The sequence below is a fragment of the Abramis brama genome, assembly GCF_963993115.1.
Source record: "Abramis brama genome assembly, chromosome: 3".
Classification (NCBI taxonomy): domain Eukaryota; kingdom Metazoa; phylum Chordata; class Actinopteri; order Cypriniformes; family Leuciscidae; genus Abramis; species Abramis brama.
The window spans coordinates 7,063,167-7,078,821 of NC_139965.1; the positions used below are offsets into that span (position 1 = coordinate 7,063,167).

A 15,655-nucleotide genomic window follows, 5' to 3' on the forward strand; every position below is an offset into this window, starting at 1 on the left:
AAATTCTACTTATTTCCACTAGTATCAAGCATCAAAAGACTGACCTCGACTTGGTAATGCGTAACTGGTGACGTTTACTAGAACCGCCCATGAATGTGGTTTCAACTAGGTCCGCTAACTGACTATAACTCCTCTTTTCTAGTGGTTTGACTCCCATCTGCTGTTGTGAGTTGAAGAGTATCTGTCGTCATGTCTGGAAGAGGAAAAGGCGGAAAAGGACTCGGGAAAGGAGGCGCTAAGCGTCACCGAAAGGTTCTTCGCGATAATATCCAGGGAATCACTAAACCCGCTATTCGTCGTCTTGCTCGGCGTGGCGGCGTCAAGCGTATTTCTGGCCTGATCTACGAAGAGACTCGCGGTGTGTTGAAGGTGTTTCTGGAGAACGTCATTCGTGATGCTGTGACTTACACTGAACACGCCAAGAGAAAGACCGTCACCGCCATGGATGTTGTGTACGCGCTGAAGCGACAGGGGCGCACTCTGTACGGGTTCGGGGGTTAAGAGATCCACGAAGAAGAAAAACCAACGGCTCTTTTAAGAGCCACACACACTTACACACAAAGAACAAGTTACGAGGTGGTGAAATTCTATTTTTGTAATATATTAATTATTGTGCTTTCCTTAAACGTTACCTCAAAATGATTAAGCAAGTACAAATAATAAACTTAACGTTACTCACGATTCTGCTTTGCTTTTCAAAGAGTTGTGGGCGTTCGTTGTCATTGTGCAACATTTTTATGTAGTTCACTATTGTTCTTACATTTGTATATGCATGTCTTTCAAAATGCAGTTTATTCTTCACTGTAGTGGACTTTTTAGTGAATTTCTAGCACAGCACGTGTTTTTCAGCCTGGATGTCCTGTAAAGTCAAATTCAGGGCTTTCCACAGATACCAAATGTTTGGAGGTTTTATCACTTCTGCTTGGTCTTTAAAAATGACTGGCATTAATTTAACACTCTTATGAAAAATTATAATATTTTGTAATTATTTAAATCAGACTTGCCTTCAAGTTGTTTGTCATAAATCAACATCTCGGGAAAAATATATGGGCTTTTTGGAGACGAGATGTCTAGGGTAGGAAATTATACATCGATATTCCTATGAATGTAGAACACTTTGTCATCATGTTGCCCCAAGAACACATTAATGCTAATTAGATACAGTTAGATACATTGTGTTGAATGGGAATGGCATTTATGGCCATGTTTACAGGCATAATTAAGTGCATGAAGTATACATTACATTATATCTTTCATAACATAGCTGAGAATCATCTTTGCACAACGTTTGATTAAACAAATCCTGAAACTTCCCATAGTTTTTGCCTAAACATGTAATTTCTTGTAATTTTATTTTTAAACAACTGGACACAGCATAGCATATGAATAAAATATATTTTTTTCAATCTGTTTCTTATGTTATCTTATGCTGTAAGTGTAAACAATGAATGACATGGAAAAATACAACAAAACGTTTCTGGGTCGCAAGGGAATATGCTGATCTTTCAAAGCACAGTATTGAGTGAATTCATGAAGTTTACATTGAGTAATAATACATTGTGTTATTTCTGCTTCTACCTGTTATTATCCGCAGATTACCTGGTTAAAGATTTCTGAAGTTATTCACACATTTTCTTATTCAATCCGAAAAAAAATGCGGGAAAATGAAACAAAGGAATGGAGTCGATGTGGGGGATGGACGGCATTTATAGATGGGCGTGACTAATATTTTAAAGCTTCTGATTGGTCTGCCTACAAGTCAGTGAATGTGTAATGTAGCCAATGAGGTCACTCTATGGGTTGAAGACTCACAATCAGAGCCTCGTTCTTCCCTTTGTAAATTAGCATAGAGCAGCGCATAAAGCCCGCCTGCAGTGATTCAGCTTTATGTTCTCTGAGTTTCTCTGACTGAATCATCATGCCTGAACCAGCGAAGTCCGCACCCAAGAAGGGCTCGAAGAAGGCCGTCACTAAAACCGCCGGCAAGGGCGGAAAGAAGCGCAGAAAGTCCAGGAAGGAGAGCTACGCGATCTACGTGTACAAAGTCCTGAAGCAGGTTCATCCCGACACCGGGATCTCCTCCAAGGCGATGGGAATCATGAACTCTTTCGTCAACGACATCTTCGAGCGCATCGCCGGTGAAGCGTCTCGTCTCGCTCACTACAACAAGCGCTCCACCATCACATCTCGAGAGATCCAGACCGCCGTGCGTCTGCTGCTGCCCGGAGAGCTGGCCAAACACGCCGTGTCTGAGGGCACAAAGGCGGTGACCAAATACACCAGCTCCAAGTAGAGGAGTCCGCTCAACACACACACAAAGGCTCTTTTAAGAGCCACACATATTATCTGTGAAAAGAGCTTTAATTTTACATTATCTTCTCAGACAAAAGTAAAACCTATCATCCGTCCTTCTGTGTTTATTGCTGATGGAAAAGTTACAAGCATTTTTCTTTTGATTAAGATTATATGTATTCACTCTAACAGCATATTGGCTTTGTTTTTCAGCTAATGTAATTAAGTTCAAAACATTTTCAACATTTAGTTTTGAATATTGTTTTTCTACACAATCAGCTTTTGTTTTACAGTAGCAGAAACTCTTCTGAGGAATACTCTCAACACTATTGTTGATCCTGTAGAGGAAGATGATGATGATGAGGATGATGATGATGTGAAACTTGTGCTCCAGTAGTGCTGGGATTTACAGACATGATCATGTCAACTTTCACATCTTCCTCCACCAAACACAAACCACAGATCAGATTTCCACTGTGAGTAACATTTATTATGAGCTTCATAATGAAACCATTATGACACTTTATTCTTTTTTTCTTTTTTTTTTGTTGTCTACCCTTTTTTAATTAAAGGGACACTTCACCCATTTGCATTAAGCTTTGCATTGTTAGAAACCCAGTCATACTATTGAATGGTCGTGCAACACTCTCTCATTTTCCCCTGATACGGGAGAAATCCGTTATTTACCTCTTACACTTCCTCCTACAATGACGCAAAAATCGTCATTTTGCGTCATTGTAGGAGGAAGTGTAAAGAGGGGGGGATTTCTGTTGAGACTACAGACAGGTTCCTCATCTTTCCCAGGGGTGGGACCCGCTCACGCTACAGACCTATTACAGATCAGTGGGTGGGACTTTACTCTCTGAAACTGAAAGCAATATCCTCCATCTTGTTTGAAGCTAAGCTAACAGGCGCTGTGGAGACAGATGTACAGTTATGACAATAGCGGAGGAGAGTGCTCAATATGATATATAGAAGAAGAGGATTTCGGAAGTCTGATGCTTGAATCAGGTGTTTGTGGCTACCTTTACAAGCCGCATTATAGCGAAGAGCAGCCGAGGCAGAAGACCTGCCTGCCGCGGACGAGGAGCCCGGACTGGCTCGAGTTAGGGCGGACTGGTGGCGCCGGTGATCTCACTATGCAACTACGAACCGCTATGAACACAGAGATAGAGTCCGTCTGCGGCAAAGAATTTCAACGATGACAATTTCTCCTGGACGAAATCTCTGAATCAGACGAGGACACGGACGTTTGTGTTGAGAACTATCCTAGTTTCGCACCGCATATGTTCTGACTGAACATCCAGGTACCATGCAATAATTCACCTTTTCGAAAGAAATACAAACGAGGAGTAATGCACTAATGAGTTCGCCAACTAACTAGACATTTTGTGTGAAATGAATTTCAAGCTCTGGTGGTAGCTAGCCTTGTAGACGGAAGAGTGATTTCTCTTATAGGCAGATATGCGCTTTCTGGATTAGTGGGAGTGGCTTGCGGAGCTGTGCAATGTGGTGCATTGTGGGAGTTGTTGTCTTTCATACAAATGCGTCCTGAAGTTATTTTTTGTCTTTTCTTGGTCACAAAGGCACCAAATTCAAAATTTATTTTACATTTCGACTACATATATGACCCACTTTAAATAAAAAACAATGTTCAAATGGGTGAAATGCCCCTTTAAATTGCTTGTGTCGTGTGTAAGACTATGTACAGTTGTACAGTATGTTTCTATTTATTCCTGTAGCCTCTTGGCCAGGTCATGTTTGTAAATGAGAAGTGGTTCTCAAACAGTTTACCTGGATAAATAAAGGGTAAAAAAAGAAAAGAAAATTTAATTACTATATAATTTTACCCAATGCTTCTCTTTTAGTCTCTTAGTCAAGCCAAAAAAAAAAAACATTCATTAAATTATTTAACAAAGTAATTTGATTATAGTCTGATCAGAGGCAAGTATTGCTGGTTCAACTCTTTCTGAGAGTTTGAGTCTGTAATAAACTACAGTCAAATACATTTATTTTGTTTGTCCCTGAGTGTCTTTAAAGGGAAACTGTCAACAAAGAATTTGGTGAAATGCTTTCAAATGATTTAATTACAGATATATAATGATGTATTGAATTATGACTGAAACATTAAGACATTGTTTTTGAAATACTTGATGGTTTACAAATGTGAAAAACCAAGAAAAACACCTCTAATAAACACTTAATAATTTCAACAGTTATTCATTTATACAGAATAAAACTAGAACAAGCAACAGTATCATTGTCAAGCTTTCACTAACAGACTAACAACACAAGGTTATGACAAATATAAAGCTTATATAAAGAAGAACGAACTACAATATTTTCAAACCACGTTAAAGGACAAATAAATGCTGACAGAACATTCAAACGTGGACAGAATTAACTCTTTAATATCAGATTGAAGTTTCTTCCTCTGTTACGGCGTACTGACTCTGGTCTTCAGCAGATGAAACTGAAATACACATAAATCATTGATTCAGTGAGAGAGAGAGAGAGAGAGAGAGGGAGAGAGAGATGGAGAGATCAGACAGAAGTTTTACCTCTCGCTCTGTAACACTTGTAAAGCAGCACGACTGTCGCTAGCAGATACGGAGAAGCTGCCAGAAGAGAACTGACGATTTTGAGGACAGAAATCTGACCTGAACGTGACACTGGAAAACAGAAACACAAGAACATTATTGAGCAACATTACAGAGCTCTGAAGGGCTGAAAAGTCAGATTTTAACAGGAAAGTCTCTCACAGTCTCTTGATTTCATTGAATTGAGTGATGTTTTTTTATTTTATATAAGGTGTTGATTTTACTATATTTCAGCATATTCTGCATGTGATTTGATAGTTCAACTTCACAGTTCTGTCATGAACTCTCTGAGTGTTTGGCATGGTAATGGATATGACAATGTTGATATGTTCGGTCTTGAAGGAATAGATCTGCTACAAAACACATGAATTACCCGTAGCAGATCTATACAGGTGGAGCTGGGGAAGGTGGAGGGTTTCTGAAAGCGCGCGAGCTCATTGGCTGCTGATACAGCAGGAACCAATCAGCTGTGCCCTATAGAGAATGATGTGATTGCAGACTGAGTTAAAGACCGGTCAGCCAGCGCCATCTAGAGTTTCATGACAGAACTTTGTATTTGTCAATACCTGATTGTCTCCAGCAGAAATAAGAGACAGAGACTCATATATATGAATAGTGTGGCGTTTCTCATCAGATGCTCATGAATAAAATAACCTCTGACTGAGATCCAGCTGTGGAGTGACTGTCCTCTCTCTGTTTTACAGTAGTAGAAACCCTCATGTGACTTTGAGACAGTGATGCTCATCTCTCCTGTCGTCTGATCCTGGATCAGTGATCCGTCTTTATAGAAATCAGCGCTGAGGATCGGGGAGTTTGTAGATCGATGTAAACAGTGTAGAGTCAGAGTCTCTCCCTCAATCACAGGATCAACAGAACTCTCCAGAATCACCTCACCGTCTACAAACACAAGAAATACAGCAACAGATGTAGTGACGATACAGGCTGTGTTAATCAGAGCCATACTTCAATTATTAATAAGATCTGGAGGGTCAAAATGTTCACTACCTTTAATCTGATAAACTTTTATTCAGCAAGGATTCATGATCAAGTGTGACGCATTGATCAAAAAAGACATTTATGTTACAAAAGATTTATATTTCAAATAAATGCTATTCTTCAGACTTTCTATTCATCAAAGAAGAAAAAAAGCATCACGTTTTCCACAATTTTTTTTTTTTCTTCAACATTGATAATAATCATAAATGTTTCTTGAGAAGCAAATCATCATATTAGAATCATTTCTGAAGGATCATGTGATACTGAAGACTGGAGTAATGATGCTGAACATTCAGCTTTGAATAAATTATACTTTACAATATATTCACATAGACATTTTTGTTTTATTGTAATATTTCATATGTAATAATACTGGAAAATGAACATTTGCATGCGTTTTTGATCAAATAAATACAAACATATTTCCAAAACAAAAATACCAATCCCAAACTTCTGAATGTTTTATTTTATTATAGAGTTTAAATCTTGATATTTACTTGATATATATCAGTATTCTGATATTCAGTAAGTTTATGCATAATCGTATGACTGAATTCTCAATGATATTATTGTTTAATCTTGAACAGATTGTTATTTATTGTGTTTTATAGTTGTAAGCGTGATTGGACTCACCATGTACAGTGATGTTTCGAGGACGCCGTTTCTCTCCAGATTCAGACTCACACCAGTACACTCCAGTGTCAGATGTGCTGAGAGAGTCCATTACACATCCAGATCCTGTTTGATTTGCACAAGTGTGTGTGTCTTTGTCTGTGTATCTTCTCACTGTCCATCCAGCAGAGTTACTCTGATCCTCACAGCTCAGAGAGAGAGAGTCCGATGAGAAGTGTTGACTTCTGCTGGGCTTGATGACCAGAGACACTGAAGCAGAAACTCCTGAAAAGAGGAAAATCTCCATCAAAACTGACAGCACAGAGACTGCAGTGAAACACAGATCCGGATGAGCACAAGCAGAAACCCTCACCAGTGATCCACAGTGTGTGTGAGCTGCTGTTGTGTGTGTAATAGGCTGGTCGTCCTCTCTCTGCTCTGCACGTATAAACTCCTGTGTGCTGTAGAGCAGCAGGACTGAGAGTGTAAGATCCTCCAGCTCCTCTGCTGCTGTCTGACAGATGATCATGATCTCTGAACCAGCTGAACGTCCAGCCTTTAGAGGAGCCTGAAACCTCACAGGTCAGAGTCACTGATTCTCCTTCAGTCAGCCACGGCTGTGGAGACACTCGCACTGATGCCTGAGCTTCAGCTGAACAAAACATCACGAGTTACAGAGCCGTAGAGAAACTGATGGAGAAGCTGATCACAACAAACACACACTCACCTGAGACAGTCAGTGTAACAGCATCACTGCGCTGAGAGCTTTGAGTGTGTATCTGTCCTGTACAGCTGTATTTACCGCGGTGAGAGAGATCAACACTGCTGATGTTCAACTCTTGTGTTGAGGTTCGGCTGACAGTGTTTTTATATTGGTTGTTGGTTCCCTCTATTTCCCATCTGTATGTCCACTCAGTGTCTCCTGCCCACTTTATATCACATCTGAGAGTGACTGTTTCTCCTCTAAACACTCGTTCATCAGGTCGTACCGTCAGCACAGCTTTAGGACTCTCTGTACAAACACAGATTATTGCATTTATAGTTTCAGAAGTTGTGTAGATATTGTCTCTGATCTGTATTTGTTGCATCACACACTACAGTCTCTCTCACCTGTAATATTTACCCACAGTGCATCACTGTATTGTGTGTAATAGACTGGTTTCCCTCTTCCAGCTCTACACCAGTACTGGCCTCCATCAGACACTGAATCAATCTTCAGACTGTAGTTTTTTTTCTTCTTCTCTGTCTCAGGGTTCATTGTGTGTTTGTACCAGTAAGAGTCCCAGTTTCCAGTGGACGGATCCATGCGACAGGTCAAAGTCACTGTGTTTCCAGTCAGTGCAGCTCCTGCAGGATCTGATGTGAGTTCAGGCTTCGGCTTTAGATCTGCAGGAGAACAACAACAGATTCAGATCCTCGAGATAGATGCCTTTTTCACACTAGACCCGTAAGCAAAGTGTAAAAACATAGAGTATTTTTTTCGGCACCCATGTTAACAGATTAAAGCTTTCACAGTCACACTGCACTCCGAGGCGGCGCTGCAACACGTAGCAGGAGCGACAGCGGCGCAATCGTTTCGGCGCTGAGTCTATTTGCTTGCTGCATCACTTATGCTGAAATAAAGCCACCATGCACTGTTCTTCTTCAAAATATACCCAAGTTAACACGAAAAACAACAAATTTCACCAAAAAATAATATTAGTGTTGTGTGTTCCACAATAACCATATGTTATATGTCTATATATATACAGTGTGTGTGTGTGGGACAGTAGGAGGGGAGCACGGTCACATCATAGCAGAGTCCTGTATGCTGCCCATCATAAATCAGAGCATGTGACAGAGAGTGGTCGGAGGAGAACACCTGAAAATCATGACATTGTTCGATACCTGTCTGTATTTGCAGTACCAAGTCGCGGTTCATCTGCACACGACAAACACTGCCAGTGTGAAAGCACAATGTGTAAAAAGTGAACGTGCAGTTGTAGCTTTAAGGAGGTTTTTCTACCTGATTCTACTTACAAATTCTTTTACAGTTGTTGCAATCTACTTCAATCAGGTTTATGTAACATAAAAAGGGGAATGCTGTTTTAACTTAACTGAGCCTACAAACAATTTCCATCAAAGCTCAGGGCGGACACATGTGCAGCTGTTCCTTGCTGATCGGAGAATTCTGCTTTAATGAGTAATTGTTATTTGGAGTTGTTAAACACATTGGGCCCTATTTTAAGGATCTAAGCGCATGGTCTAAAACGCACAGTGCAAGTGCACTTTAGGGCGTGTCCAAATCCACTTTTGCTAGTTTAACGACGGGAAAAATGGTTGGCGGTCCCAGCGCATGCTCTAAAAGGGTTGTCCCTATTCTCTTAATGAGTAATAGGTGTGTTTTGGGTGTAACGTGCAATAAACCAACCAGAGTCTCATCTCCCATTCCCTCTAAAAGCCAGTTGTGCTCGCACCATGGCGGATTCGCTATTTACATGACGGAGTTTGCAAGCGGAAAAGCTCGTGCGCGAGTTTAAAGCAAGCAGACCATCTACGGGATTTTAGAATTAGAAAAAATCTTCATGCCACAATGCATTCTGGGTGCATCATACAAAACTCATCCATGGCTTGGAAAAGGCATTGTGGCATTAAGCATGTCACCATTGTTGAGATTCATAAGCTGATTGTTGATGTCTGAGTGAGTCTAACACATGCTGGAGTTCAAATTGTTTAGTGGACAATGAGAATTACAGGCTTGCTATAATTAATAATACAAAATGAGCATGTATCTAAAGATTATATTCTGGATGACATCAGTGAAATAGACCACTATATGATGATTATATCTTTATCACCAAGTAGACAATATCATCTGATCACATTTTCTCTTGCTTATCTTACCATAACAAACACAGATGTAGGATTGAAAATAATCCAAGATATTTTAAATGAACAAAGATATTAGCTTGACTGTTTTTCTACCCCCTCTTTCAGAGACAATGACCATTTGGAGTTCCTAAGGCACAGATGGGGCTGATAGTGATCTCGGCTTGCAGGCCAAATGTTTGAACTTTGGGGGTCGATGAATTTTCACACCTTTAGTACAGTGGTGGGAGTGTAATTATCTGATTGGTCAGTTTGAATGTCTCACATTTGGGTTTTAGTCACATGGTCAAGGAAAGGATAAAAGAGGATTGTAACTGTTGCTCTGGCTCTTTGATGCTCTGGCTATCTTCTTCTCTGGGTCCCTTTCTTGGGGGCTCCTCTTTTCTTTGTCTCTCTCTCTCTCTCTCTCTCTCTCTCTCTCTCTCTCTTTCTCTTTCTTTCTTTCTCTCTCTCTCTCTCTCTCTCTCTCTCTCAGGTAACATTTTTCATATATGCTGGGTACAATTAATAATATAAGTTATCATCATCTCATATATCTATTTTGTAACTATTTTAATTGTAACCATAACCATAATTTGTCATTAAACCTTTTCAATTGCAACTAATGTACTAACTAGTTTTGTTTTGGTATCGACTTTGAAGTGCTACATATTGCAATACAATATCGTCACTATCTATAGCAATGCTCTCCCACAAATATTAAGCTATTGTAACTGCACTTATTTCCGTCGTTGGTATAAGTGGCAGTGGGTGGTTAAAGACAAGAAATGTGCAGTTTTCTACCATCTTGCCAATAACGTTTCTTTAGTCATTCGGCAGTTCTTGCAGCCTGAACCACTGCAGTAAATCCACCCTTACACAGATACAGTAGCCATAGATAAACTAAAGTCAAGAGTAAAACTACCCAACTAAAACAAATACTGATCATCATAATGGTGACTTCATCACCATCACCAAAACATCAACAACAAAACCTCTGTTAATTCTCAGTAAGAACTTCTGTAGATGTCTGACAGAAATAAAGTCAGTCTGGGGTGCGTTTCCCGAAAGCATCGTTGGCCAACTATGGTCGCAAGTTCATCGCAATGTCCATTGAACTCTATTGGTAACGAGGGAACTTGCGACCATAGTTGGCTAACGATGCTTTCGGGAAACGCACTCCTGGTTAGCAATAAGTGAATCTAGTAATGCTGTTGTTTAATCCTCCTCTGATGAGATCTGGAGAGATGTATTGTGCTGCCATGCATTTCACCCTTTTCTTGCAGTGCGGTGCTTCTTCCAACCAAAATTCAACGTCTGTCTGACGTTGGAGCTTGACGTCAAACAAACGTTGGGTTGAGAACTGTTGGAAATCTCAGAAGCGAAGACCAGAAGACTTGGCTGAATCTTCAGCAGGATTCTTTATTGAGATCATGTGCTGTTGGTATCTACAGTCATCAAGTCTAACTAAGGCAGGCAAACATTGTATTGTATAAGCTTTCAGTGGGCAGTCCTTAAATGTGTTGACCTTACACACAGCCTTAGAAGTGGCCACTAAAACAAAAGCATTTAAAGACAATACAGGCAATCTCCCCCGACTGTGCAGATAATAGTACCCTAAATGGTATAAACAGTAGCTGGTCACGAGAACTAAGACTATGTAAACATTCACACATAGTTTGACTCTCAGCAGGAAGATCAAAGACTGAAAAAAAAAAAAAAAAACTTCACTGGAAACTATATTGAATCTAATCAGTAAAGTGATGCCATCATGTTCACCTTGAATGCCCAATACAGTGTAGTTCACCTTCGTTTGTCATGTGATGTTATATCAGGATGTAGGATCATCAGATCTTAAACAGAATCTTACATTTATATTCCCACAATCGAACCCGAATTTCATTTTCATTTTGATGTCTGACTGACATTGGATTAGTTGGAGTCAAACGTCTTCCTGGCGTCACATAGATGTACTGTCCAGAACGCCCACCACACGCCAGCTTACTGGTGGAGAGGAGACAGAGATGAAGCCAATCAGTATATGGGGATGATTAGGAGGCATGATGGATAGAGGCCAAGTGGCAAATTTGGCCAGGATGTCGGGGTTACACCCCTACTCTTTTTCGAAGGACATCCTGGGATTGTTAATGTCCACAGAGAGTCAGGACCTCGGTTTAATGTCTCATCCGAAGGACGGTGCTCTTTGACAGTATAGTGTCCCCGTCACTACACTGGGGTGTTAGGACCCACACAGACCCCAGGGTGAGCACCCCCTGATGGCCTCACTAACACCTCTTCCAGCAGCAACCTGGTTTTCTCAAGAGGTCTCCCATCCAGGTACTAACCAGGCTCAGCCCTGCTTAGCTTCAGTGGGCAACCAGTCTTGGGCTACAGGGTGATATGGCTGCTGACATCAAACAAACGTACAGCTGGTATAAAGATCAAGATAACAGCAGAAGAACAGACCAGATCTATTACAGCGCAGGACAAGACCAGATCTATATAATCACATCTGTGGATTGGTCTCATGCTGGTCTGTACAGATGTAGAGGAACTGTGATGGACAGTGATGGAGTTACACTGACAGTATCAAGTGATGTGGCGGAAGCAAAGACAGAAGTAAAAGAAAAGAAGAATAGCCACTGACGGTTTCATTCATCTCAGATAATCTGAAGAGCAGAAGCTCATGAATGAACTGAACATGTCTGGAGGATAAAGATAATGAACTCTGAAAAGATCTGTGATTCTCATCAGACTGTCACTGTATGTTTGCAAACTCTTCACTAACATAATCTTGACTGAGTGTAAGACAAACTAAACTCAAATTCGCCTGCTTTTCAATGTCTTCAGGTTAAAGTGATGTGATGAATTAATGAACACACTCACCTGATACTGTCAGTGTAACTCCATCACTGATCTCTGAGTTCTGTTTGGTTTCAGTCAGAGTTCCTCTACATCTGTACAGACCAGCATGAGACGGATCCACAGATGTGATTATATAGATCTGGTCTGTTCTTCTGCTGTTATCTTGATCTTTATACCAGCTGTACCTCCAGACTCCTGTCTCCTGTATGTCACATGTGAGAGTGACTCTCTCTCCTCTGAACACACGAACATCAGGCTTCACCTTCACTACAGGTTTGGGTCTCTCTGTGAAATGAGCAAACAACACACTTAATGTTTCTTTCACTGAAAAACAAACAAACTACAAAGTAAAAGAGCACTTACCTCTCACTGTTATCTTTATTGCATCACTGAAGTGGGTGTAGTATTCTCCTCGCTTTGCTCTACACTTGTATATTCCTCCATCAGAGACTCTCACAGATCTGATTGTTTTAGTTTCTGTATCATCACTGGGTTCAGGGTTTGAGTCTTTCCTCCAGAGAAACGTCCATCCAGTTGAGCTTCCCACGTCACAGCTGAGAGTAACTGTGTCTCCAGTGAACACTGAACTCTGGGGCTTTACAGTCACAATCGGTTTATCTGGAAGTGAACAGTGATGCAGTGTTGAGCTCATTTATAGAGTTATTGGGCATAGTTTTTATCATTCTTTTTTATACAAAACTATGTAATTTATTTAGATTTAAAGGGGTGTTTGTCTTTTCTGCTTCCACTAGTGACACAAAACAGAAAAATAAAAATATAGTATATAATAATATAATTATATACTATATAAAAAAATAATATATACATTTCAGAGCTATCAAAGAATAATGTTAAAGTCTCTGGTAAGTTCAGGGAATATTAGTCAAGTCAAGTCAAGTCAAGTATATTTGTATAGCGCTTTTCACAATACAGATTGTATCAAAGCAGCTTCACAGTATTAAATTAAAATAATACAACAAGGTTTGTTTCTAGTGAAATTTATTGATTGATAAAATTAAATGAAATATCCCCAAAATATCCCCAACTGAGCAAGCCAAAGGCAACAGTGGCAAGGAACCGAAAAACTCCATCAAGTGACCTAATGGAGAAAAAAAAAACCTTGGGAGAACCCAGGCTCAGTCGGGGGCCAGTTCTCCTCTGGCGTTTATGAACTAGAGGCCGGATTGTAGTTTGAACTGTAAGATTAAGAATATTATATGAATGCCTGGCTGAAGAGATGCGTCTTTAATCTAGTTTTAAACTGGGAGAGCGAGTCTGAGCAACGAACAGTATCAGGAAGACTATTCCAGAGTTTTGGAGCTAAATGTGAAAATGCTCTCCCTCCTTTGGTGGATCTGGATATCCTAGGTATGACCAAAAGCCTCGAATTTATTGATCTTAAAGGTCCCGTTCTTCGTGATCCCATGTTTCAAACTTTAGTTAGTGTGTAATGTTGCTGTTAGAGCATAAATAATATCTGTAAAATTATAAAGCTCAAAGTTCAATGCCAAGCGAGATATTTTATTTAACAGAAGTCGACTACAGTGAACGGCCCGTTTGGACTACATCCCTCTACTTCCTTCTTTAATGATGTCACTAGAACCGTTTTTTGACTAACCTCCGCCCACAGGAATGCTCCCTCAACTCTACTGGCTACTTGCGCACTTCTTATAACTTACTGTTTACTCAGCTCTTACGGTGATTTTCTGAAGTAAAACTGATGCTTCATCTTTTGTGTGATGTACAATAAACTTTATTAAACTCATCAGTATATGTTTGATCATCATTCAGACAGCAGACTTGTAGGCTATTAATAAATAATGGATACATAGCCTACAAGCAGATGACAAATACGTAATTAAACTACTAAACTATACCTGTTTCATCTCTATACTGCACTCTGACTCTGTAGGCATTATTGTCCGACTCGAAATGAACGTCGTTACTGAGAGTTTCTGATATTATCATCATTCCGTGAGATGAAATTGTCCTGAGAGACTGAGCGCGAGTTAATGAAGCTCCGCCCCCTGGGTCGTCCAGCAGCACCTCATTTGCATTTAAAGGGCACACACTAAAACAGCGCGTTTTTCTGTGCCCCAAAAAATGACAATTTAAACATGCTGTAAAAAATGATCTGTTGGGTATTTTGAGCTGAAACTTCACATACACACTCTGGGGACATCAGAGACTTATTTTACATCTTGTGAAAAGGGGCATAATATGGGACCTTTAAAGAGCGCAATGGATTATAGGGCGATAGAAGATCCGTTAAATAGACTGGAGCTAAGCCGTTTAGGGCTTTATAAGTCAGTAGCAATACCTGGTAATTAATACGGAACTTTATAGGTAACCAATGAAGTGATGATAAAATCTGTGTTATATGATCATATTTTCTTGATCTAGTAAGAACTCTAGCGGCTGCATTTTGGACTAACTGTAGCTTGTTTATTGAGGATGCAGGACAACCGGCTAATAAAGCATTACAGTAATCTAGTCTTGAGGTCATGAATGCATTAACTAACTTTTCTGCATCAGAAACTGAAAGCATGTTACGTAGCTTAGCAATGTTTCTAAAGTGGAAAAAGGCTGTTCTTGTAACATTATGAAATATGATTTTCAGGTTGCAATCTAATATAACACCCAGGTCTTTTACTGTAGAGGATAAAGTAACAGGACATCCTACAATGTTAAAGTTGGATTTAATAAAAGCAAATTATGCGTCATCCAATCTTTTATATCTTTAATACACTCTGTCAATTTGGATAATTTAGCTTTTTCATCCGGCCGTGATGAAATATATATTTGAGTGTCATCAGCATAACAATGGAAACTAATTCCATGTTTCCTTATAATATTTCCAAGTGGCAGCATTTCTATATTGAGAATAATAGAAGGCCTAACACAGATCCCTGCGGCACTCCATAGTTTACTGGAGTTATGATCGATTTTTCTCCATTCAAATAGACAAAATGGTAGCGGTCAGATAAGTATGATCTGAACCAGCTTAATGCTTGTCCTTGTACACCAGTATAATTTTGTAGTCAATCTAAGAGTATTGTGTGATCTATAGTATCGAACGCAGCACTAAGATAAAGTAAAACTAGTATTGAGATGCAGCCTTGGTCAGAAGCTAAAAGTAAATCATTTGTGATTTTAACGAGCACAGTTTCAGTGCTATGGTGCGGCCTGAATCCTGACTGAAACTTTTCATAGATGTAATTTTCTTGCAAGAAAGAGCCCAGTTGAGCGGATACAACTTTTTCTAATATTTTAGACATAAATGGAAGATTTGAAATGGGTCTATAATTTGCTAGATTATTATGATCTAATTGAGTGGTTTTATAACTGCCAATTTAAATGTTCTTGGAACATGACCTAAAGATAAAGATGAGTTAATAATATTGAGGAGAGGCTCTTCCACTACAGGTAACACTTCTTTCAGT

The 15,655-nt window shown here is 39.7% G+C and overlaps 3 protein-coding genes across 3 annotated transcripts in view; 2 read left to right on the forward strand and 1 right to left on the reverse strand.

The window, feature by feature from the left end:
- The first annotated feature begins 147 nt into the window (after positions 1–147).
- On the forward strand, positions 148–1,406 carry LOC311079203 (histone H4). The gene has a single exon (XM_084108417.1). It carries the CDS (start codon positions 190–192, stop codon positions 499–501), a length of 312 nt encoding a protein of 103 aa, XP_083964543.1. The 5' UTR covers positions 148–189; the 3' UTR covers positions 502–1,406.
- A 468-nt stretch (positions 1,407–1,874) lies between these two features.
- LOC311079200 (histone H2B-like) lies at positions 1,875–5,711 on the forward strand. Its single transcript, XM_084108414.1, has 2 exons — positions 1,875–2,768; positions 5,597–5,711. The coding sequence occupies exon 1, from the start codon at positions 1,919–1,921 to the stop codon at positions 2,291–2,293; it is 375 nt and encodes a 124-aa protein (XP_083964540.1). The 5' UTR covers positions 1,875–1,918; the 3' UTR covers positions 2,294–2,768; positions 5,597–5,711.
- An 871-nt stretch (positions 5,712–6,582) lies between these two features.
- Positions 6,583–15,655, reverse strand: part of LOC311079877 (Fc receptor-like protein 5) — a 106,059-nt gene continuing 96,986 nt past the window's right edge. The window contains exons 7-11 of the mRNA XM_084109600.1: positions 12,576–12,830; positions 12,234–12,497; positions 7,611–7,886; positions 7,228–7,512; positions 6,583–7,152 (exon numbers count right to left, since the gene is read on the reverse strand). Coding sequence (XP_083965726.1) covers positions 6,704–7,152; positions 7,228–7,512; positions 7,611–7,886; positions 12,234–12,497; positions 12,576–12,830 — 1,529 coding nt within the window. The 3' untranslated portion in view covers positions 6,583–6,703. The remainder of the gene's footprint in view (positions 7,153–7,227; positions 7,513–7,610; positions 7,887–12,233; positions 12,498–12,575; positions 12,831–15,655) is intronic.

What these genes read in the sequence shown, in the direction of transcription:
- LOC311079203 (XM_084108417.1), top strand. Translation starts at nt 190, where the DNA reads ATGTCTGGAAGAGGAAAAGGCGGAAAAGGACTCGGGAAAGGAGGCGCT.
- LOC311079200 (XM_084108414.1), top strand. Translation starts at nt 1,919, where the DNA reads ATGCCTGAACCAGCGAAGTCCGCACCCAAGAAGGGCTCGAAGAAGGCC.